A 26296-nucleotide genomic window follows, 5' to 3' on the forward strand; every position below is an offset into this window, starting at 1 on the left:
TCTGGAACGCCCGTTCAATCTGTAGTAATATTAAATCAACAGCTATACACTACCTTGTCATCTCTAACTCACTCACAATATTGGAACTCACTGAGACCTGGTTGTCCCCCTCTGATACTGCTACTCCAACTTCTTTATGTTTCGGTGGACTACAATTCTCCCACACTCCTAGACTCAACTGTAAAGGAGGCGGTGTAGGCATCCTTCTCTCGCCTCAATGTATGTTTCAACATATCCTCCCTGCCCCTGCCCTTTCCTTAACTTCCTTTGAAGTTCATACTGTCTGCCTTTTTAAGTCCACTCCTTTAAGAATTGCCATCATCTATCGCCCCCCTGGTCATCCTAGGCTATTCATCAAACACTTTTCTTCATGGCTACCCCACTCCCTCCCTCATACTTGGGGACTTTAACATCCCAATCAACAACCTCTACTGCCCTGATGCCTCCCGTCTGCTCTCTGTAACCTCCTCCTTTGGCCTCACGCAGTTGTCTACTTCAGCAACTCATACGACAGGAAACACTCTTGACCTCATCTTCACCAATCTCTCCACTGTTCCATTTCCTTTGTCTGACCACCATCTACTATCATTCGACATCAGCATACCCCGTACTCAAATGTCACCACCCTCAACTCTCCAATCTCGCAGAAACCTCAACTGCCTTGATTTCCGGCATTTCTCCACAAAACCCAATACTCTCCTTTTACCCATCTCAAATCTAACTTGCCCTAACTTGGCTACCTCACTCTACAACTCAACTCTCTCCTCTCAACTCAACATCATGGCACCTCCTACAATTAAAAGCAGCAAGCGCCCCCAATTACAACCCTGGCACACCAAGCTGACCCGTCACCTCCAAAAATGTTCTAGGACTGCTGAACGCTGCTGGAGAAAGTCTCACTTTGCATCTGACTTCCTCCACTATAAATTTATGCTGCGCTCCTACAGCCTGGCTCTTTACGCTGCAACAGTACACTACTTTAATACCCTCATAAGTACACTGTCCCATCAACCCAAATACCTTTTTCACACTTTTGATGCTCTTCTTCGCCTTTTCAGTCCCCCTCCTTCTACCACCTTGTCCGCCACAAACTTTGCATCTCACTTCACTGAGAAGATCTCTACAATCAGAGAAGAGATCGCTAATTTCTCTCCTTCCCCTACCATTACATCACCCAACCCCACTACCTCTACAACTCTACACTCATTCACACGCAAATCTACCTGTCCTCTCCTGATCTCTCTCCGCCCATCTTGACTTGTGTCTCTGACTGCCTCTCTTTGATTTCCAAATGGATGTCTGCTCACTTCCTTAAACTCAACCTAGAAATCAGCATGGTTTTATGAAGCACAGGTCATGTCAAACTAACTTGATTGCGTTCTATGAAGAAGTAAGTAGAAGTATAGATCAGGGTGTTGCAGTGGATGTGATCTATTTGGATTTTGCCAAGGCATTTGATACAGTTCCACACAAAAGATTAGTGTTCAAACTCAAGGAAATCGGTCTCGATGAAAATGCTTGTTCTTGGGTAGAACATTGGCTTAAAAACAGAATACAAAGAGTTGTCGTTAATGGTAAATTTTCAAGCTGGACAGAGGTGGCAAGTGGTGTCCCTCAGGGGTCTGTTCTGGGACCCCTTCTATTTAACATTTTTATAAATGATCTTGAAGACAGCATTGAAAGTCATGTTTCAGTGTTTGCAGATGACACAAAACTTTGTAAAATAATACAATGTGAGCAAGATATTACTTTGCTGCAGAAGGATTTAGATAGACTGGAGGACTGGGCACTCAAATGGCAGATGAAATTTAATGTTGAAAAATGCAAAGTTATGCACTTCGGCGTAAAGAATACACAAGCAACGTATACCCTTAATGGAAGTGAATTAGGGATAACAACACACGAAAAGGACTTGGGAATTGTTATAGACAACAAACTATGCAACAATGTGCAATGTCAATCAGCAGTGGCCAAGGCCTGTAAGGTATTGTCATGCATGAAAAAGGGCATTCATTCTCGGGACGAGAATATCATTTTGCCTCTCTATAAATCACTGGTAAGACCACATATTGAATATGCTGTGCAATTTTGGTCACCTGTTCTAAAGAAGGACATCATGGCACTAGAAAAAGTGCAGAGGCGGGCTACAAAATTAATAAAAGGAATGGAACATATCAGCTATGAAGAAAGGTTAACAAATTTAAACCTATTTAGTTTAGAAAAACGTCGCCTGAGAGGGGATATGATAACATTATACAAATATATTCGGGGCCAATACAAACCATTGTGTGGAAATCTATTCACAAACCGGACTTTACATAGGACACGAGGCCATGCGTTTAGACTGGAAGAAAGAAGATTTTGTCTAAGGCAAAGGAAAGGTTTTTTTACTGTAAGAACAATCAGGATGTGGAATTCTCTGCCTGAAGAAGTGGTTTTATCAGAGTCCATACAGATGTTCAAACAGCTACTAGATGCATACTTGCAAAGACAGAATATTCAAGGATATAATCTTTCAATGTAGGGTAATAACTGCTTGATTCAAGGATAAATCTGACTGCCATTCTGGGGTCAAGAAGGAATTTTTTGTCCTAGCTTGTTGCAAAATTGTGCTTCAAATTGGGTTTTTTTTTTTTTTTTTGCCTTTTGGATCAACAGCAAAAAACAGGTGTGAGGAAGGCTGAACTTGATGGACGCAAGTCTCTTTTCAGCTATCTAACTATGTAACTATGTAACTATGTAACCTGTCCAAAACAGAACTTCTGATCTTTCCTCCCTCAAGTGTTACTACTCCCGTGTCTGTCTCCCTCCAAGTCAACGGCACTACCATAACCTCTACTTCGCAGGCTCGCTGCCTGGGTGTTCTTTTTTATTCCAACCTCTCCTTCACCCCTCATGTCCAATCAATCGCCAAATCCTGTCGCTTCCATCTCAAAAACATAGCACGCATCCGCCCCTATTTATTCCCGGATGCGGCTAAGGTGCTGGTCCATGCTCTTGTTCTCTCTCACCTGGTCTACTGCAATACTCTTCTCAGTGGTCTTACATGTTCGCAGATTGCACCGTTGCAATCTATAATGAATGCGGCGGCAAGGCTCATTTTCCTGTCCGCTCGCACCTCCCACGCCTCCCCGCTCTGTCAGTCCCTGCATTGGCTCCCAGTTAGATATATGACTCAATTTAAAATTCTGGTGCTTGCTAACAAGTCCCTACATAATGCTGTTCCAACCTACCTATCCTCCCTAATACACAAGTATGTCTCGTCGAGGCCCCTACGCTCTGCCAAATACCTACGTATATCCTCTGTCCGTACTCCCACCTCTAACGCTCGCCTCCAAGTCTTTTCCAGGGCTGCACCTCTTCTGTGGAACTTCCTTCCCTCCTTCATAAGAATTTCACTCATTCAAAAAATCATTGAAAACTCACTTCTTCCAGAAAGCGTATCATTTAAACTGTTAGCAGGTTTTCATCCCCCACCCTCTCCATGACTCCTCTCCTGCAAATGTCAAAAATTACCTATTAAGCCCTCAGCGAATACTTTTCTTACAACTTACTTTGTACCCCTACTTTTACCCTTTGTGTCACTATACCCCACTCCCTCTAGAATGTAAGCTCATTGAGCAGGGCCCTCCACCTCTCTGTTCCTGTACGTCCAATTGTCTGGTTACAATCAAATGTCTGTTAGTCCACCCTTTGTACAGCACTATGGAATCTGATGGCGCTATATAAATAATAAAATAATGAAAAAAAAATAATAATGGAGATAAATGAGATCTTGATGTGGAAGCCAGCTGGGCTACTAGAACAAATATGCATAGGCACATTTAACTAAACTAGAGAATTTAGTAATGGAAAAAGAGTAAAATGCAAGGTTAAAGAGCAAAATACAAGCTTGCAGCGAAGTGGGGAATCTGCAGAGACAGCAGGAGTACCAAGCTGGTATTTGAACTTGGTGCACAAATTTCTCATCAAAAGTCAGGCTTAAATAGACTTACCTTCATTATGATCGCGTTTGTGCCATTTTGCCCATTTCCAACATGTGTGCCATAAGCTATTTGCCCTATTGACGCTTAGCCTTAAAGAAGCTGATGTATTGGCTTCCGAGATCAAGAGAATATGTCCCACAGCAGAACTGCATGACTGTTGCTGCTTTTTAGTGTATTTTTTTATTTTTTTATTCAATCTTTTTCTGTCCTATTGGATGTAAGGGGCCAAGCTAATCCATTAGTACATGTTACCATGGCTAGCTATTTCATCTATATCTGGCTATCAGCATAGAGAGAGGAGGAGACATTAAACAAAGATTCTTTTTAACCTCCTCATTTGCAGTCTTTGCCGTTGCTGTGTCTTGGGTAAGCTGAACTGTGCTATAATCTGCAAAATCTTTAATAAAAATTAAAAGATAATGGAACACATTATGAAGAAAAGGTTAATAAAAATGATTTCCAATGGTACCGCATTCCAGAAAAGGGGCAGTTTACATTTAAGCAGATTGGAAACAAGTAACACTTTTTAAAAATATAGAAAGAATATACAATGAACCTAGAAACAGCATGGTCATTTGGGCCATGGCAAATTATAGAATCCAAGAGAGCACAGGGGGATTGTGTGAAAATAGAAAATGTATTTGCAGATGCTTTCAGTATGCTAAACTGTAGTTTTCACAATTTATATTGTATGCTTGCCTAGTGCGGCTCCTATCCTCAGGCTCTTAGTCAGAAAGTTTTAAAAGAAATGAAATATGCTATTTTATCTGCTGAGTTTTGGCTCTTTTCCACAATTCAAAAACATTTCGAATAAAATCACACTGAACCATATCAGTATCCCCTATATACTTACTGAAAGAATAGGAAAATGTAGACTATTGTTATGTGCAATGTATTCTGAAATTTCGCAAAGCATTATGTGTAAAGTACATTGTATTTATATCTTGGGCAAAGCACAGAAAATAAAAATAGAAAATAATATTCCTATGCAAGCTTGGCCGGGCAGTTTGCACACGGTATGCTTTAGACACTCACCTGCCAGATAGGGTCCCTCTGTTCTGGAAAGAGCTGAAAGTATTTGAGCGCCAATTGCATGGGAGGAAGAGTTTGCAGTTTTAAATTAGTCCAAGTCTGCACAAATTTGGCCAGATTAACAAATGTATATAAACCAAGCCTGTCATTGCCATAGTTAGATAAGTGGGTCATGAAGATGCTGATCTGAAAAACAAAACCATAGAAAATACATTTATCGATTCTGCCACTAGGGGGCTGTAATGCTACATATGCTTTATATGCATGTTTAGCTATCTTTACCTGTGCGGATACTTCATATTATTGCTCTAGGTATCCTACTTTGCCATTATTTCCAGTAGTAGTGAAACATGTAATCAGTGCAAATTTTTTTTTAATGGTTATTACTGTATCAGTTATTAACAGTTAATACACTCTGATGATTTTTGTGATTACATCTTCTGAATTACTACTGTTTTGCTTAGTGTACAAGAACATCTAGAACATCTAATTTAATCTTTAACAACAAATACATGTTCCCTGAGCCATATAATCAAAAGGAATATATTTCAGTTCTGCTGTAGGAACATAATGAACTCCACTATATCATTCAAGTTCTGCTGTCTCTTACAACACATAATTTACTTCTGATTTTAATCAGCAGAAGATAAGTGTTTTTTTTGTTTTCTTTTTTAAATGTACACTTTGATTACATGCTGGTTCTCACAGTTTTTTTTTTTTTTTTAGAGAAAACACAAAAAGTAAAGAATATAAAAGACAAAACAAAACACCTTAAAAAAAAAAAAAGACAAGTTTAATTTTTCCATTCATGCTTACGCAGCTGCCATAACATTTTCAGTAAGACAATTTTACAGTATGTGGTTTAGCAAGATTTTTTTGCACATTTTTATTTTGCAAGGTGAAAACTGTTATAACACAATGTCAAGTGCAAATGGTGTTAACAAGCAGGTGCAATAACACTAGTAGCTTCCATTGATGCCATCTGTAACATTAAAACTCTACCAGTAAATATTGGTAAAGCTTAATTCAATTCAATGTTTTATTATGTCAAATACACTTAAGAACATTGAATAATAAATACTGAATATGGAATTGGCTTGTCTCCTGTTCTATTCCCACAAGCAACCTCATAATTGTCAAAAATAAATTGTATTGAATGGTTTGTACTGAATCTTGTTAGGCAGGTGCTCTAGCTATTTTGTTTCGATTTGGTTTAAAATAATGTCTTATCTTTCTGTTGTTGGTGGTATTTTTTTTGTTATGGGCATATTATTTATATTGTCAACTTATAGCAAAGTGACATATAACTATTCTTTTTTTTTGTTGTGTAACACAACCAGTCTGCAGAACGTTCAAAAGGAAACTCTAATTTAGCGGTTCAAACCAGGTAACAAGTTTGAAAGAGAAATGTATTTTCAAACTGTAGCTACTCAAAGCCATTTTTATTTTTACTTTATACTTTTTTTTGGTATGAATTTCAACTTTCTCTCAAGTGAGTTGCATGAGAGCCAGTCTGTGCTCATAAAGACTGCTTTGGAGAGGTCAGCAGAGCATTGCTTCAAATGTGCAATACTAAAAAAAAAAAAATGAAAGGACATGACTGTCTTTTTTTCCTAAGTTGATTGACTTGTAAGAGCTCCCTACTGGGAAGGAAATCAGATTTAAACCAAGGCCTTTAGTACTTGGACTGTAACCTTCTGCATCAGATACCACTGATCGGTCATTGTTTACAAACTGGAGCAACCCATGACTACAGGAAAAGAATACTACCAATACAACTGTATTGAGAAATGAATACCAACACCAATATCCAAATATGGATCATATATGTGCAAACTTATTTTGACTTAACATTTATGTACGCGATATTGATTGATTAAGTCATATGGTTGAAGAGATGTGCAGTGTATATACAAACTTCCTGTAAATTCCAGGATAGTTTGGGCAATACATATGACATTGTAAATAGTAGTCAGAAAGCTACAAAGCACTTTCCCTGCATTGTGCAGTATAAGATATCATGAAAGGAAGATAAAACAGTGCAAAAAATATGCAGCATCGGCTCAAACCTTCAAAGAAATGAAAACCCCACCGTTTCTTGCTTTCTGCTCAATTTGAATGGGCTTTTTATCCCCAACTGCAGGAATATATATGATCTCATCAGGCAGTTCGGCAAACTCCATGCATCATAAATCAAAACTGGAGTATGAGCAAAAATATAGACAGGTAGCAAAGATGACAGGAGCCTTGTTTTTAATCATATCGGACTATTCACGTCTCAGAGACTCACTTGGTGGCTTTATGATTAATACAGTCAATCACTTATATTACACTAGAAAAAAATATATAAGTGAAAAAACCCAAAGTAATTAATTTGTGGTTTCCTACAACATTCTAGTTTATTTGGGCAAATTATCTGAATGGCAAACAATTAAGATGCCCATCAAAGCTATATTATTGCAACTCATTTATTTTTCCATCATACTGGAAGTAAGTCGTGGGGCTGCTGTTTATCATGTGATTCTCAGGATCATGTTTAAGCCTATTCACTTCTATGTTTGTGCTATGCATTTACATAATTTAAGTTAATTATGCAAAAAAGGTTTTAATTAATGTGAATCCCATAATTAGTTTAGCACTTCCGGATTGCCTGTTCATAACAAGAGAAAATCAAGGTGAGTTCCATCACTGTTGCAGAGATGTAGTAGCTCTAATCGATTAAGAGTGAAGGAAAGAGGCTAAGACTGTTTGATATGTTATTTTGTTCCTTAATCACATCAGGATTTACAAGAGAGATCTTTTGCTGGCCACATCCACTCGCGATATTAGCATCCTGTGACCCTACCTCGCCTAGTTATAAAGATTTTAACAATTTTGTCTAGTTTCTTTATTTGAGTCAGATTTATGATCGAGAACATTTCACTTTAGCATTACTGGTAAATTCCATTTATTTTTTAATATATGTGTATGTTCTTGTTGTAAAGGCCACTTCTTCTCTCGAGGTGCCAAAGCTGGATGTCTTCTTAACATTTTATAATGCGAAATTTAGAAAAGAGTGCCATCATTCATGTAGAAGTTGCACAAACCTTCGTAGAAAACTTAGTGAAAAAGATAAAAATGAGCACCAGGCAGTTGTATGGCAAGTGAAGGACCGACTCACTCATTTATCCCACCAGGCAAACAAAAAACTTGTTAAGTTGTAGTGAGGTTTAATTACATCAATTAGAGAACTGTAGGAAATGGAATGTCATTCACTCAGTGAACTAAACTGAATCTGAGTGTTTTAAGAATGTACTTCTTTACCTTTCAGATTTCTTTTATCATGCAAATAAAATCAGAGAGGATTTCTAAGCCCCCCCCAAAACGGCATGCTTTTTTCACATTAATGTTAACACACTCACATAGGCTGCATTATATGAACTTAATTGCATTTAGTGAAAGGAAGTAATTCCATTTAGTTTGAGCTATTAGTTCTACATCAGTTATATGAAACAGCTGCTATTAATACATTTGGTTAAATTATTCTTTGTCTCTGTCCTGATCATTGAATATATTTCCTAAAGCACTTGTAATACTTACACATGGTATTTAATATTGATTCTATTCAACAACAAAAAACACACACTTTTTTTTGTGCTTAGAACTTCATATTGCTTGCTGGTACCCAACCACCACTGAGTAGAAATGATTAATGTGTCATCCTTGGAGAATGGACGATGAGGGTATGTGCCCTAGAGTACACTTTGTTCTCTTTTTCCTATCTGTCTGCACTGTACATATTTGAATAGAATCCCAGGACACATCTATCATGAACAGGACATTTCGGCGCCCTTTAACATGTCAGAGCTGGCACCAAATTAGATCTGAAAGGATGCAAATAGAGTCTGCCACTTGCTTTTAATATCGTTTTCCAGAGCTATCAGATCTGCTGAATGAGACAAATTAGAGAGGTAGCATTCACATTCATGTATAGTAATTTACACAATTTCACAGCTTTGACTTTCTTATTACTAACGGGTCGTGCAAAGCAATTTTATAACTCGAGTAAAATCGAGAGACTTTGTTATTGAAGGAAAGAGTATATATACCTATTTAGATAATTTTTTTGTAAATGCATATGTATTATTTAAAAAAAAAAAGAACTGTTTACTATAATTTTTTTTGCTTGTACCAAATGATTAGTAATGTGCTATATTTACAGATATAGGTAGTATTATTGACGGTCTATTACTGTATATTGTTCCAGAAACTGTGCTAATGTGTCCAGGTCACCAGAGTACTTCCAACTCCCTGGCCACCAATTTTCTCATTTATGTACCACTGTGTCCACTTTACATTCTGTTTCCGTGCTGTTTTTACATGATCCTTAGGGGTTCTCTTTACAATACTTAAGGTTTAAAGCAGATGTTCTTGCTTCATTAAACACAGACTGACAAACTAATAAACAAGGCTGCTCTTCAAAGCATGTTTGTATATTTTCAAACATTTAGGGATTGATTCTCTAAACACTGAAGTATTATGCGTTAATTAAAAAAAAATATATAACAAAAATCAGCCTGTTTTCTCATTTGTTTTCCTAACTTGCCAAGTGTACAAATACTGCATATACTTCAATATTGATTAAATAAACACCTTAATACTTATTATGTGTGAAAGAAAATAAAGACAAATTACATAGGAGCAACATAAAATAAAAATAGTTCTTGGTATATGAAAATGGTAAATGGTATATGAAAATGTTCTTAGAATAAACCTAATACAGATGTAGTAAGCAAAAATTTTACATATTGAATAACAGTATTTTTTTCTTCATCCAAATACATTTCTACTGCTAAAAGACTGTGTGTGCATATAATAATGTATTAAAATATTTACATATTGGGGCAGAGCTAACCGTGCAGCAGAGAGGTCGCATTTTTCGGAGCTCCGTCTCTGACTATCGCAAAGTTGAAATATATGGTGGAAATCGGGCTAGATATCACCCACAATCAACTCTAGAGAAAGCAGAAAGGCCATGGGCAGAAAATCTAAAAAGGCGAAAGCCGACAAAAGCCCGCACGGGAGGGATATCGGAGAAATGCTCCGGGCCACGCAACAGGCCGCATGGTCCAAAATGGCGTTGCCTGACGATATGTCCTCGTACTCATCGGAGGATTTCACCACAGAAGTCCCAGAGGGGGCCGCATACAGACACCCTTCGGAAGGCAAAACCAAAAGCCTACCAACCGGGGACCCGGTCACGGCTGACCAGCTCAAGGCTATGTTGGCGGAACTCTGCAAAGATTTGGCAGCAGCTTGCTACCGTAAGGCCATAGAAGGAGCCACAATAAAAATTACGCAGTTGGAGGCCTGCACTAGCACCCATGGGGAGAGGCTTCAAAACGTCGAACAGAAATTAACTGACCTGATCAACGGGCAAACAGCGACCACTGACCGCCTAGACGCCATGGAGGATCAGAGGAGACGTTATAACCTCAAAGTAAGGGGGATACCGGAGTCGGTAACCCCTACGGACTTACCCCACTATATCAGGCGCCTCCTGGAAGTCTTGTTCCCACCGAAACGGGTGAAAAATGTTAAACTAGATGGCATGTTCCGGCTGCCGAAATCACTTCGAGCACCGAAGGCGGCGACCGCGGATCTCATTTTGCGGTTTCAAACGCTGGCCGACAAGACCGATCTTCTCACGGCACTGCGGGGCAAAACTCCCCTGATGTTTGAGGGGTCGTCGCTCACGGTGTTTCCAGACTTAACCAGAAATACGATCAACTGGCGGAAAACATTGCAGCCCCTTCTGCACCACCTCCGTACCAGAGACATCTCATACAGATGGGGCACTCCACGGGCAGTACAGTTCACCCATAACGAGACCCATTACAAGGCACAGAACCGACAGGAGCTGGAAACCCACCTGCAATCCATCGGCATCCTGCCAAAGGCGCCAGAGAGCAGCAGAAGCCTATCCCAGCTGAACCCGGCCGGCATCCGAGAATTCGTCCCACGGGACTCCCCTAGATTCTCTCCTGGCGGATCGGCCACCTGAAAAAACGGAGACCAGCCACTATAAGAGGGATTACCCTCACCATCCCGTTCCACCAACCGTGCAGAAGCAACGGTCCGTATAGTCAGAGACTCATAATACTCGGACTCATTACTCCTCTCTGGACACTAACATAACACGTTATCACAATTTGACGTATTAGTTATACTTTTGTTTAGGTTTTTATTCATCTCAGTTATAGTAGGTACAGCCTATTTCTTATGACATACGAGGGCAATACAAGGGGGCTTTGCTCTCACGAAGAGGGCCACCGTTTATGAGATAGCAAACCACATTAGAGAACACACATCCAACCAAACCGCCGGTTCCCGAAACACTCGCACAAAGACGCTGGCACGTACACACAACACATAGAGGCACAATACAGCCGAATTGTAGAGTGATAACCTGACATTCCCCCCCCCCCCTCCCGCCGACACAGAGCTGGACACATAGGATATGAACATGTGGGGAAGCCCTATAGGGCTAACTGTTTAACCGCTAGGCTACACGAGTCTTAATCCCTCACAGGGCCTAAAATCCTTATAATACATTTGTTTTTCCTTTTGTTTGAAGAACTCATTTTACTATAAAAGGTGCAAGGATAAAAAAGCCACGGTTGTTATAAAATGCATGTGATGTCTGTGAACAAAAAGCTGTTGTGGCTTCGTTCATAATGTTGTTACCACTTTGCACACAAAAATAAAGAATTAAAAAAAAAAAAAATATTTACATATTAACAGAAAGGGAATACGTTTGCTGATAAATGAAGAATTTCGATATGCAAGACTTCATATCCCTTCCCAGTAGGGATCTCATCTTGAATATACGTCCTTGCTTAAGTAATGGACACATCTAGTTGTACCCCAGACACCAAAAGGAAGAATCTGTAACAATGATTCATGTATAATGAGTTTAATTGTCATAATAAACATTTGAGTAAAGGAATAATTGTGGATTAATGTAGAATTTTCCATACATTTCATTAGGAAAGCTATTGAACTATGTCGGTTAGAGCCACAAGAGATATAAGCTTGCCAGAGTTCAAATAAATCATCCTATGGAAGATCAGAGCTTATGCTGCACCAATTTGTCTATGTACCTTAGAAACAGAAGCTATCTAGTGTCCCTTAATTCTGTCTTATGTCTTGATACATGTGATTGTGATTAATGGAACATTCTTCATTATACTATATGATGACAACTGTGTTTTTTTTTTTTTTTTTTGTAAATCTTTTTTTATGCCAATTTTGTAACAGTTTAAAGAAGAACATGTGTAAAAAGATACAGAGTAAGCTTGCAGGCCTCTCAACATGAGAAATAGGTTGCAGTTCAGTATGTATACTTGACACGAAACCTGACATGTATATATTTCCAGCATCGGCTGTTGTGTAAGACTGCTTAAGTACTTGTTAGATGTAATTACGAAGTTAAATTTATTTTTTTCCAGAGAGGAGGATAGTGTAGGTAAGAAAAGGATGGGCTCGCAGGCCGCACAACAGGGAAGTTAATGTGCAGTTCTATGCATACATTTGCTTCAGCATATGTCATTTATCAGTTACCATTGTCTGTTGTCTTAAAATTGTTACCGTTGGTTATTAGCATTCAGGGGCGGACTGAGAACCCTCAGGGCCCCCGGGCAAAATAAATCAAGGGCCCCCTTACAGGCCCCACCTATACTCCGCATCAAGCGCCACCCATGTCCCGCCTCCATGCACCGCCTCCAGCCACACCCTACACAATCTTTAGACACAAGGAACAAAAGTGCAATAATCCCTTCAAGGCCCCAGTAGAGACTACAATTGAGGGCTAATGGGCCATGGAGGGGGGGGGGAGCATTCTAGCAGAGGCTATCTCAGTGTCCTTTAGAGAGTGTGTTAGAAAGAATTTCCTCCAGGTCCCATTAGAGACTACAATGGAGTCTAATGGGGCCTGGAGGGGGGTCTCCAACACTCTGGTTCCTATTCACAATATAGCAACACAACATAGCTCGCTGATACCTAGGCCAAGTTGGCTCCTCTTACCTTAATTACTGTTGCTGGCTGGCAGTCTGTGGGCTTGCTGGAAGGCTGTGGGCTTACTGGCTGCGGCTGGCAGGCTGTGGGCTTGCTGGCTACTGCCGGCAGGCTGTGGGCTTGCTGGCTGCGACTGGCAGGCTGTGGGCTTGCTGGCTGCGGCTGGCAGTCTGTGGCTTACTGGCTGTGGCTTGCTGGCTGGCAGGCTGTGGCTTGCTGGCTGGCAGGCTGTGGCTTGCTGGCTGCGGTTGGCAGGCTGTGGGCTGGCTGTAAGCCTAACTGGTGGCCTGTGGGCTGGCTGGCTGGCTACTGGGGCACTTGTAGATTATTTAAAGAAATAATCCATGCACAATAACCACTACTGCTCTGTGTAGTCGTTATGGTGCCAGGAGGGCCGGGCCCCCCTCCCAGAGTAAGTAGTCAAACCGTTTAAGAACAGTTTGACAACTTACCTGGGGTCTGCTGGGATATGAGGCTGTAGTAGGGTATAGGAGCAGTGGTGCAATGTGTAAGGGGTGCAGTGTGTGTGAGTGGGTGTAGTGTGTGAATGTGTAGGGTGTGTGGGGCAATGTGTGTATGAGGGGGCTGTGTATGTGTGTGGCAATGTTACTATGGGGGGCTGTGTGTGTATGGGTGGGCAGTGTATGTGTGTGTGAGGCAATGTGTGTAAATGTGTATGGTGTGTGTGGGGGCAGTGTGTGTGTGTATGGGGGGCTGTGTGTGTATGGGTGGGCAGTGTATGTGTGTGTGAGGCAATGTGTGTAAATGTGTATGGTGTGTGGGGGCAGTGTGTTTATGGGGCTAGAGTTCACTCTCACCACTGCGACCACCAGGAATCCCTGGTGGTCACAGTGTTGAGAGTGAACTCTAGCCCGTAGCTCCAGGGCTAGAGTTTACTCTCGCAAGAGCCGTAACGTTGCCGTGGTAACCGCGGCAACGATCTGTGCTCGTGCAAGAAGGACCCAGAGGAGCTGCAGGCTGAGCTCCCGGGTCCTCTCTTCCTCCCTCCCCTGCCGGCTGCCCGCACGGTGCCTGCGGACAGGGGAGGGGGCAATTGCCCTCCTCTTACTCCCCCCCTCCCCCTCTTCTTACCCCCCTTCCCCCTCTTCTTACTCCCCTTCTTACTCCCACCCTCTTCTTACTCCCCCTCCCTCTCTTCTTACTCCCCCTCCCTCTCTTCCTACTCCCCCTGCCTCTCTTTTTACCCCCTCCCTCTCTCTTCTTACCCCCCCTCTCTTCTTACCCCTCCCTCTCTCTTCTTACCCCCCCCCTCTCTATTTTTACCCCCCTCTCTCTTTTTACCCACCCTCTCTCTCTCTTTTTACCCCCCTCCCTCTCTCTTTTTACCCACCCTCTCTCTCTCTTTTTACCCCCTCCCTCTCTCTTTTTACCCCCCTCCCTCTCTCTTTTTACCCCTCTCCCTCTCTCTTTTTTACCCCCCTCCCTCTTTACCCCCTTCCCTCTTTACCCCCTTCCCTCTCTTTTTACACCCCCTCTCTCTTTTTACCCCCCTCCCACTCTCTTTTTAACCCCCACTCTCTTTTTACCCCCTCCCACTCTCTTTTTACCCCCCTCCCACTCTCTTTTTACCCCCCCTCCCACTCTCTTTTTAACCCCCCACTCTCTTTTTAACCCCCCTCCCACTCTTTTTAACCCCCTCCCACTCTCTTTTTAACCCCCCCTCCCACTCTCTTTTTAACCCCCCCTCCCACTCTCTTTTTAACCCCCCACTCTCTTTTTAACACCCCCCACTCTCTTTTAACCCCCCCATTCTTTTTAACCCCCCCACCCCACTCTATCCCCACTCTCTTTTTAACCCCCCCTCCCACTCTCTTTTTAACCCCCCCTCCCACTCTCTTTTTAACCCCCCCTCCCACTCTCTTTTTAACCCCCCCCCCACTCTCTTTTTAACCCCCCCTCCCACTCTCTTTTTAACCCCCCCCTCCCACTCTCTTTTTAACCCCCCCCCTCCCACTCTCTTTTTAACCCCCCCTCCCACTCTCTTTTTAACCCCCCCTCCCACTCTCTTTTTACCCCCCCTCCCACTCTCTTTTTACCCCCCCCACTCTCTTTTTAACCCCCCCCTCCCACTCTCTTTTTAAACCCCCCTCCCACTCTCTTTTTAACCCACCCCCCACTCTCTTTTTACCCCCCTCCCACTCTCTTTTTAACCCCCCCTCCCACTCTCTTTTTACCCCCCCACTCTCTTTTTAACCCCCCCACTCTCTTTTTAACCCCCCACTCTCTTTTTAACCCCCCCTCCCACTCTCTTTTTAACCCCCCCTCCCACTCTCTTTTTAACTCCCCCCCCACTCTCTTTTAACCCCCCCCACTCTCTTTTAACCCCTCCTCCCACTCTCTTTTAACCCCCCCTCCCACTCTCTTTTAACCCCCCCCCTCCCACTCTCTTTTACCCCCCCACTCTCTTTTAACCCCCCCTCCCACTCTCTTTTAACCCCCCCCTCCCACTCTTTTTTAACCCCCCCTCCCACTCTCTTTTAACCCCCCTCCCACTCTCTTTTAAACCCCCCCACTCTTTTTAACCCCCCCACTCTCTTTTTAACCCCCCCTCCCACTCTCTTTTTAACCCCTCCCCTGTAGCGTGGCCGAGCGGCTGTGCGGTCCGCGGTGCCCGGCCGGAGTGATAGGAAGGTGCACACACACTGAGTGTGCACCTTCCTGTCAGTCCGGCCGGGTACAGGAAACAGAAACTCCTGTTCCGCGCGGAACAGAAGTTTCTGTTTCCTGTACCCGGCCGGACTGACAGGAAGGTGCACACTGAGCACCTTCCTATCACTCCGGCCGGGCACCGCGGACCGCACAGCTACAGGGGAGGGGAGGTGAGAAGCTGTAGCCGCCTGAGGCTCTGAAGAGAGCGCTCAGGCGGCTGCAGCATTTAAAGGGGCGGCCGGGCCCCCTGATGGCGGGCCCCCCTCCCGGCCGGGCCCTCGGACCATGTCCGAAGTGCCCGACCGGTCAGTCCGCCCCTGTTAGCATTGTTGAATATGTGTAGGACCTATGATAAGCTACTGGGCGTTCTCAGTTCCATAACCCCTCCTGTGTTTGTCATCCGCCCTGCGCCAAAAACATAGGGGTGGCCCCCTTAAGGTAAAAGGATGTCAGAAAGAGAAATAGAGGCGTAGAAGGAAAAAATAAGAGAGTGGCTCACGTCCGCGATTCTCGAGTCCCTCAGTACCTCCCTCCCACGCATTATTCACAGTATCTACTGATCATCTGCCCTAAACATGAACCACGGCTGCCATGCCTCTGCATACCTGGACCCTCTCCCTGCACACAGAGGTCCTCAAACCATGTGCCTCCGCTGCCTGTGAATCCACTCCTCCCAAGTAGGGATCTCAGACCGCTTCCAGTAAACTGGTATGAGGGATTTGGCTGCATTTAGCAAATGGCGTAAGATTAATTTCTTGCAGCGGGAGATCAGCTGTGAGGATATGTGCAGTAAAGCCAGTTTGGCCAACCATTCGGTTTCATCTCCTAGGATCATTCTCACATCCACTTTGATCTTTTCCCAATATGGAATAATGTCCCGGCGCTCCCACCAGAGATTTATTAGTGTCCTCCTTTCCTCTTGGCATCTCCAGCAGATTGGGGGTACCGAGGGGAAGACTCTATGGAGTAGGACTGGTGTCCTATACCAGAGCGATATCAGTTTATAGTTGACTTCTTGATAATGAGAGCTGATAGAACTTTTATGCTTCCACAGGAGTGCTTTTTCCCATTGTGACAGTGACAAGGATCTGCCCAGAAGTTCCTCCTATTACCTTTGGAAGGCGTTGTTCACCAATTGAGGCCCCACCAAAAGGTATTGGTATAGTGTTGAGACTGCCCTGTCAATCATGTTGCCCTGCACACAGAGGTCCTCAAACCATGTGAGGTCCCTGTGCAACAGTTCTTTATGCACGAGCAATTTATAGTAATGTGTTAGTTGTACATATCAAAGAGACATCAGGGACTTCATTGGTCTATCCTCCAATAACGAGTCCAGTCCCTGCAGCAACCTCTCTCTCAGGGCTTTGCGGATGGGGGATATATTCTCCCTCCCCAGAAATTACCAAGCACTTGAGGGAAGTCCTCCCCCTATGTTGCTATTGTTAATTATTGGGAGTAAGGTGCTAGGGGTAGGTGAGACATGTGGCAGTTCTCTGATCGACTCCCATGTTCTCAATGTCTGCGCTACCGGGTCTCCACTGTTCCTCTAGTTTCTCTCCCCAAATCTTCCGATCTATACCGCTGACTTCAAGCTCGCCCCAGCGCCCCCTCTATCTAGGGCCACCCATTGCTTTTGTGTGTTGCTCTTGAGTCATTTAAGGATACGCTGCAATGCCGTGGCCTGATGATACTTTTTGAAGTCGGATAGCGCTAGTGTCGCTGTGTCGAGGCATGCATACCAGCTTGTGGCGTAACCGAGATATCTCCCCTCGCCAAACATATCAAATGATCAACGTTTTCAGTGTTGGAAAAAAGGACGCCGGTAATGCTAGTGGGATGGTCTGGAAAAGGTAGAGAATCCTCAGGAGCACATTAATTTTGAGTACTGCTATTTGGCTGTTCCATGTTACATGCGCGTACACCCATTTGTCCGCCAATATCCCCTTCAGCAGAAGTGCAAAATAATGTTGGTAAACATCACGTGGGTCTGTAGTCACCCATATTCCAAGGTTCTTCATTTTACCGAAGCACCAATGGAACGAGAACATTGCATTCAATGTAATGTATTCCTCCGCCGTGGCGTGACGTTTAGCTCACTCTTTTTACAACTCTTGTTTAGTTTTTCTTGGTTTTTCTTGTTTTCTATTCTATGTCTGGTTTTCTATATGCTGGGTTTTCTGGGTTCATTCCTTTATTCCGTTCCTGGAATTCCTAGTCTCCTGGATTCCATTAAATGTTTATTTTTTTGTGTCCACACCCATTGCTTTGACATTAATCTGTTCCTGCAAGCGGTGGTTTCATTTCCTCTGCTCCTTTCTTTGCAGGTAAGTACTGTGTGTGTTTTATTGTTGTTTATTTAGTCATGCATATCTAGGCAGTTAGGACCCACCATAATTGGAGTACTTTGGCGCAGTGGTGGGCTGCATACATCTTGGCCATTTATGTATGTCTAAATATCCAATGTTTATTACATATATAGTACTTAGTTATGTCTCCTCTTGTTTTGTCTTGTATCTCTTGTCTTGTTTTATTTTGTATTGTATTCCGAGTTCATGTACAATCCCATCCTGCCCATGTTTCCCTCATGTATTGTGTACATGTTCTGCTTTCTGCCCTGCTCTGGGTTCTTCTAGTCTTGTCTTGTGATCTTGTTTGGAGCCTGTTCTAGTCTTGCCTTGTTTCTAGTGCAGAAATGTAAATTTCTGTTCATTTCGTCTTATTCCTGTCCTCATATTATCATCTAGTAGAAGCTGCATCAGGGCCCTGGTATGCGGCCGCACAAATGCTGGTGCGTGGTTACCCTGCACCAGGCACTAATAGTCCATTTCCACGCTTAGACTCCCATCATCCTCATCAGGCACACAAGGGTCCCGGTCTTCGGACTGCCACCCGTGACACATATATAGATACCAATGTATACAGCTTGTCGGCTATGATGCCTTTCAGGAATAAGAAACGCCCCTGCGGATCAGCCATTCTGTCCAACTCCCGGTCGGCAGCAAGGACAATGGCGGTGCCAGCCTAATGGGCCAAGGAGTGATTACTAAAGTAATTAGCTAGGTAATGTCTGTTTTGGAGTTTCGGGGTCGAACCTTCCAGGAAGTGTGTCTCCTGCAACATAGCCACTGAGATGTGCCTCTTCTTTAACTCCCGCAATAGATGTGTTCGGCGTTCAGGAATATTCAATCCCCTACAGTTAAGAGTGAGGATGGACAGGGGATGGACAGGGGAGGCAGCCCATGTGGAAGGCCCAACACCAGGTCCCCCCCTTCAGCTGCAGGAGCTCCAGAAGAACCCGGACCCCCGGACCGCCAGACCCCCAAACCACACCAAGAACTATGAAAATTTACTGTGATAGAACAGACCAGGAGCAAAGTGGAGATAAAAGAGAGTAGAGAGAGTGAGCTTGTAATGAAGAGCGGGTATGAGGTTAAACATGTCCCTCACCTCCCTCTGATCCAGGTGAGGGTTAGCTACCAGGTGTTTCCCGTGAGAGAAGATTTTAGCTTATGTGACCTGCGTATGAGGGACAGTACCCAGGTCTTTTTGCCAACCTTGTCAGACCCAGAATATTTCCACCTACGTGCGTGTGTGGGTGAGATTAAGTGAGGTTTAAGGAAGTAGACAGAGCAAAAAAAGGGGTGGAAGAACTCCAAAGGGAAATATCCCTAGCAGGGCAAAGGAAGCCTGCTTCCTTAAATGGAGGTGGATTCGTGCTATGCCGAGAATCACCAGGGGGTTTGCTCAGCTAACTAGACTGAGATGCGAACGTCCCCAGAACTCAGCCGTAAGAATCTGTGCACGAGTATGATTTACCCCATAATCAGTAACTGATGAATCCCAAGCCCCTCCTCCTCCTCCCCCTTATTTTCTTAACTCGTTTTCTTACCCTTCCCCGTCATCCCCCCCCTCTCTTCCTCTATTATTTTTGCAATGTGTATTCAGTGCATGCTCGGTCCTCCCCCCTATCTGTAATTCACCTCCCGGACTCAACCTTCCTGTCTGCTTTATCCCATATACGGCCACTTAACCTGTCAGGATGGGTGCTGCCCATGCATCAGGCTGTGGTGACCCCATACCATAGCATTTAAGCGTTACGACCCCCCCTCTCCGACCACCCTATACATTAGTATGCAATATTCATTAATACAATGGCAGCCCATGAGGACTAGAGTCCGATGTTGGGAGTCACCTGAGTGTGGCTTCAGTGAGGGAGGCAAGCCAGCAAGGCCACAATGTTTTGATAGCATGTGAGCTTGTGAAGCTGGAGGCTCCAAGATGGCGCCAATGTCCCCTGCTCTGGCCCGACACAGCGAGATGCTTCTGAACATGAGAAGGAATATGGAGGATTTAGATCCGTGGGATACCGGAGGCTGAAGGGGAGGAAAATGTGGAAGAGATTCTTAATGGCCTCTTTCAGTTAATCCGGCAAGACAAAGCCCCTCAAATAAAGAGGGCCTGCCTTATATAAAGATAGAAGAGGAGTGGTGGGTGGGGCAAATCGCCAGACCTAAGACGGTAGTGAGGAGGGGACTAGTGCTTCTTAAGAAGGGAAAGCAGGCCCCTCCCACAACTTCAGGCCCAGCCTTCCATTTGTGTTCAGGGCCTCAAAAGCCATAGAGTTTGGGGAATAAGACATACATGGAAGAAACAAAAATCGGTTGTGGTGTGCTGGAACCAACGATGCGGTAGGCCTGAAATAAAGACCGGGCCCCTGCTGACACATGCCCACCGGGTGGCCCTTAGTGCATGGTGAGGCCTTCTCTATATTCCACTAAGCGAGGAGATTAACATTTGGCCCAATGGGTAAACGTACCTCCAAGTGAGGATGGGTGCTGGCCTCGCAGGACCACTAAACTAAGGTATAGAAGGCCTAGAAATAAATTTAACTAGTAGTCTCCTATTCTTAATCAGCCAGTATGAACCTATCTACAGAAAAAACAGCAAGGATCGGAGGGTTTGATCATAAATGGGGACTGACGTACCTCTTAAACTTATAGAAGGGAGTGAGTTCTGTTGAAGCAGACCTCTGTAAGAGAGTAATGATAGGCTTATAGTGTTCATATCGTATTGTACCCTATACATATTATTACTATAAAGATACCTACCGGTATATCACTTGAAAAAGTTTAACTGGCACCAAAGGACTTGAATGGCCTATGTGAAGAAAGCAACTTCGCCACTGGTTTTTGGAGGGGCTGTTTGCCAGCCTCCTACCCTGGGACTATGGGCCCTGTGATAACCCATGTTCAGAAGTACTGATTCTGCCCCTTGGACTTTTAACTGGAACAGATTCAAACATGTGCCGGCGGCCATCTTAAATTGTCCAGCAGTGTTTTGTCGTCGGGTGTATGGAACTGTTTTGGGCATAGGACCATGTGCATGGTGGGGCAAAAATAAGACGTCCAGGAAATTCCTGAACCCTGAACTGATCTGGGTGATTTTTGGATATGTTGTTCACCCAGATCGGCGCTTTTGTGGGGATATGTTGTATTTTGGGGTTTGTAAAAATGTATGTTTTTTCTGCTTGGAGTTAATTGAGTTAATCCATTGTCCTTTGTTAATTATATCACAGGCAGAGGGGAGGGATTGTGTACACTGTAGTGACTGAATGTAAAACTATATTTTTATTGGCTTGTTGTTCCTATGTTCCTGTGCCCCACAAGGTCCACCTGGGTGGTAACCTTGTGGGGAAAACTGTATAAAAGACCAAGCTGTTCAATAAACCCTCAGATCTGCTGAGTTTCTGTTTGACCCTCAACATGTAGTCTTGTCTTGTGATTGGAGGCGAACTGCTATAATCACACTGGGGATTTCTAAACTTTGTATACTCCTCTGGGCTCTAATCACTTAGCTCTTTTAAGAGCTGTTCCTGATACGCTCTCCTGGAGGAGAGGTCTTTCCCACACGGTCCTGGATGTCAGGGGTTGATCCTTATTGAAATTGCTTTGCCAAAAATAGGAAATAAGCTATAGGCTATAGTGGTGTAAGTAACACCTGAAAGAGTTAATAGGTAGACATAATAGACAATGAAATAAATTGTCTTTTTCCATATGCATTATATGATGCCACCACTGCCTCCCATATATCTTTCATTCTGACACTGTATTCCTCAGAAAATTGCAGAGAATAGCATATCAATATTTCCAGTTCATTATGACTTTTATGAAGACATATTTTTATAATATGCTTTTCTGATGTTATTTTTATAAAAGCAATGGTTTAGACAGATCATAACTTTTTATTGTAATTTGAAATTGGTAAATATTTAGTAGTTAGTGAATTTAAGGCTCTGTTAATTTAAGGATCTGTGCACTTACTGGGTTGAGTATGAGTGTAAAGAAAAGTTCCCCTCCTTGAATACTTCGATCAAGCTCCGTAGGACCACCAGGATATTCTTTATAGAAAATAGTGTGAGTGAAAAGACCACACGTCTGCCGAGGAAGCACCTAATGAGACAACAAACCGAACAAACAAAAAAACACAAATTAGGCTTAAGCAATTTCAATAACATTGTAATTAATTATATAGCACCAATCTTTCTACTATTATATGACTACATACTTTTGCTGTAGCTATGCCTGTTAATCTGTGTGGTCCTGGGAAACAATGGTGAAGCAATATTTAAATGCATTAGAATTTTGATCTGTGCTTTTAATGCTCTCTAAAGTAATCCTTTTTATTTTATGTAATTACATTTGTATGCTTTTAGTATTTTTGTAATAGCTGAGTTATCACTTCCAGTTATAATAGCACTAAAGGCTGTATGATAAATATTTTTTAAAGAGAGTAGCAATATTCTAAGAATTAAAAGAAAAAGAAGACGAGCATTTAGCATTCCATTATCAGAGCATAAAGCTTTTATAGATTCTAATTCATTGCATTTGTTGAAAAATGACAGAAAATTTAATCACATATAAACCACAAACATTTTTTTGATTGCATGCGGCTACCTTATCTTCCTGGAACAACTGAATACCTTGTCTCTTTTATCTAATTCACATCTACAGTTTTAAGAATTGAGGACCTCTCCTATAGAATGTGTGCTGCACTGAATACTGAATTGGTGTATGTCAGTAGTGTTGTAGTTGTGTTTCGAGTATAACATTCTCAGAATTTGGTTTTATATTAGTTGTAGTCTGATGTGAGCTGCAATCAAAGGATCTATACAAGCTTATATATTACTGTAGAGCAAAACTCATATTGTCATTTTAAGTGTTCTTCAGTTATCCTCCTATAATTTGTGCTAACTATATGCTGTGTGCCATCCTTACATTCCTAAACCAGTATTAGTGACATTGATTGCTGTTCCTTTGTTTCATTTAGATGAACATGATTCCATGCATGGATCCACTGGCAATACAAGAGTAACTCTGACAACTAACAATAAAAATATCCCTTACATATTCTAGATTACTTAAATTACTGCATCCTTCCAAAAAACTTTGAAAACACACTTCTTATCATTTAAACGGTTAGTGTGTTTTCATTCCCCCCTCGCTCCCTCCCTCCCCCCCCCCCCGATGACTCCTCTCCTGCAACTGTTCTCAGTGAATGCTTTTCTAGCAACCTATTTCATTACCCCTACTTATACCCTTTGTGTCACTATACCCCACTCCCTCTAGCATGTAAGCTCATTGAGCAAGGCCCTTAACCCCTCTGTTCCTGTGCGTCCATTTGTCTGGTTACAATTACTTGTCTGTTAGTCCACCCATTATATAGCGCTATGGAATTTGCTGGCACTACATAAATAATAAAATAATAATGAGATCTCCATACCTCCCAACATACCTCCCAACATTGGGAGGTTTGAGATCAGGGTGCCTTCCTGGGGCATCAAAACTGACTGGCCCAACAGTGAACAAAATTGACAGAACAGACAGGACCTCGCAATAGACTGTTCTACCAAAATCGGGTCTGTTGAGGGGTGTGATTGAGACCACTGTGTGGATCTGACACGTAAGCATTGTGTTTCATTTTTTAATATTGTGTATTTACCTACATCTCTTTTTATCCTTGAAATAACCTGCTTATCAATACTTTTTATTTATTTATATCACCACATATATCAAAGACCTATCTACAATTCTATCCCTATGTGTACGGCAACCTCATTCTGTTCTTTTGCACTCATACTCTGAAATTGTTATCACTGGATTTCCATGCACAATGTTGATCCGCAGCAGGCTTAAACAAAATTAACCTAATTCTATCAGCTTATTCCATATGCCCATTCATTGAACTCTCGCAAACATATCCATTAACCTAGGTGGATATCTTCACATTCTTATGCCTTAAAAATAATCTTAAACATTCCAAGGTTCTCTATACTCTTCCCATATGACAAGCATGCAAAGACTCTGGCTGGGACAGCCAAAAACCCTAAATCATTATCTACATGCACAAAAGATTCCTGAAAAAACGACATACACCACACAATGGGAGCCTAACCTTCAACAATCTTTCTCTCCTGAACAATGGCACAATGCAGAAACAAATTTCAGCGGAATATCCAAGTGCCTCTCTCATTGGAAGACAAACAGAAAATTGCTTTTTTGGCTGGTACATGGTGTACACTCATCTCATATCTACCCAGAGACCTCATCCGCAGGAATACTGTTTCTCAATGGGAAGTAAATACTGGTGTGGTCAATGAATAGTGACACGTTTATAGTTCAAATAAGTTAGAATCAATGCAGATAAAACTCCTTCCACAGTGTGAAGTAGGTAAAGTAAATAACTTTGGGCACAGTTAACACCCTGAGTCCACAGTCCCTCCTCATGCCTGCTTTCAGAATGAGCGGAATCTGTCTAGAGGGAGGTGTTTTTTTTTGTTTTTTTTATTGAAGGTTTTTATTGTTGACATATAATGAGCATTAAACATCGATACAATTGCATACATAGCAGGCCATATAGCATCGTTGGACAAGCCAGTAAAGTATACAGTTTTTGTTGTAAACTACGGATGTACATAGTATGCATTGTAGGTTGTACAGTAGGTATTTTCAGCTATGTGGTGCATTTCCTTAGTGCAGGTAACCTGCGGGGTGGGGTAGGTATTAGGAGGCAGCCACTTGTCATGGTTTCAGCGGCTTCTGTGTTGTTGGCGGTGTGTTGGTCGAGATATATATCTTGGCAAGTCGAGCACAGCATTCGGAGGTGGGTGGAGGAGGTTTGTGGACAGCAGGGAGACACAGTCTTGGGTTCCCTGTTAGGTAGGTCTGTTCGAGGTCCGTTAGGCGGGGGCAGTTGTCGGGAAGTAGGTGCGTTTTGAGGTCGAGGGGTCCGTCAGTTAGTTTCGTCCTGTGTGTGTGATTGTCACGGGTGTCTCATCAGTGATAGTCGCTTTCCTTTGATGTCCTTGGGTTTTGACCGTTTGGATGTTGAGCATCGGTGTGTTGTCCCATGGGGGTGTCTCCTATGTGTCTGGTGTCTGTCTACACCAGTTTAGTGCTCCGGTTAGTGTCGGGGGTGTCTCGCTCGGGCATATACTGCTCCGGATCGCGAGGGTTGGGCGATGTCTGATATTGTGGTATAGTGGTCTTGGGTATTGGGTGGCTGGGCAGTCTTGTTGGGGCGGTTCATCTCATGTCCGGTGTTTGCAGGCCTTGGGGGGTCTTTTGTGAGTGCTGTGTTGTGTAGTCGGTCTTGCAAGTGAGGGGGGGCGTCTCTACTTGGGTCGGTTGTGTCTTTGGGTCAATATGTCCGCGGTTGGGAGTTTTTTTTTTTGTCGGCGGAGGGAGTTTTTTTTTACTCTATAGTCTTTTACATTATATTTAGCGTACCTTAATAAATACATAGGACTGTTTACTAAAATGGAAATTCAAATTTAGGGCCAGAATAGCCAAACTGAAAGTGTAGCTGAAATAGAGCATTTATCCAGTTTAACATTAAAGTGGTAATCCAACAAGGGGGTTATGTTGCCAGGAGTACCATGGCCCAGTTCCACAGTAATAGAACAAAACAGTTTAGTACATTTTTTGCCCTTTAAACAGGGACCCTGCTGGGCTCTTATGCTCAATGGTGGTCCAGTGATGTGCTTCCAGCTTCTGCAGTGCCGCAGAAGCCGGAAGTTGGGTGCCATAGCAATCAACATTCACCATTAATTTTCCAAGAGCTCCAGCTGACCACTCCCAGCCAATGACTAATTATATGTTCAACGAAAGTTGCACAGAATTGACTCTGTCTGAGATGGACTTACATCGCCGGCAGCGGAGGAGTCAAACTACCTATGTGCATTTCATACTAAAGCATAGCACATACCGACTAAGTGACAGGCACCATGAGTACTTCATATCACAAAAAAAGAAACAATAAAAGGTAATGGTAATACAAAGTTTGAAATGAAAAATAAAATAAATTTACAAATAAAGTGACACATTCCTAACTAGAAAGGCATAAATATAAGGTTTCACACTCAAAAATCCAGTACCCATTTGCATTTAGAAATAAGAGGAAGCAAAAACAATATATAATGTAATGTCAATATACAATGCAAAAAAACCATTTACAACAAATATATAATCACCAAAACAGTTGCTTGTAGATTTTTT

General features: G+C 42.8%; 1 protein-coding gene across 1 annotated transcript in view; it reads right to left on the reverse strand.

Annotated features, from left to right (window-relative positions):
* LOC134615514 (bifunctional heparan sulfate N-deacetylase/N-sulfotransferase 3-like) overlaps window positions 1-26296 on the reverse strand; it is a 291558-nt gene that overhangs the window by 96475 nt on the left and 168787 nt on the right. The window contains exons 6-7 of the mRNA XM_063460045.1: window positions 22064-22192; window positions 5022-5204 (exon numbers count right to left, since the gene is read on the reverse strand). Coding sequence (XP_063316115.1) covers window positions 5022-5204; window positions 22064-22192 — 312 coding nt within the window. The remainder of the gene's footprint in view (window positions 1-5021; window positions 5205-22063; window positions 22193-26296) is intronic.

This window comes from Pelobates fuscus, chromosome 6 (genome assembly GCF_036172605.1).
Source record: "Pelobates fuscus isolate aPelFus1 chromosome 6, aPelFus1.pri, whole genome shotgun sequence".
NCBI lineage: Eukaryota > Metazoa > Chordata > Amphibia > Anura > Pelobatidae > Pelobates > Pelobates fuscus.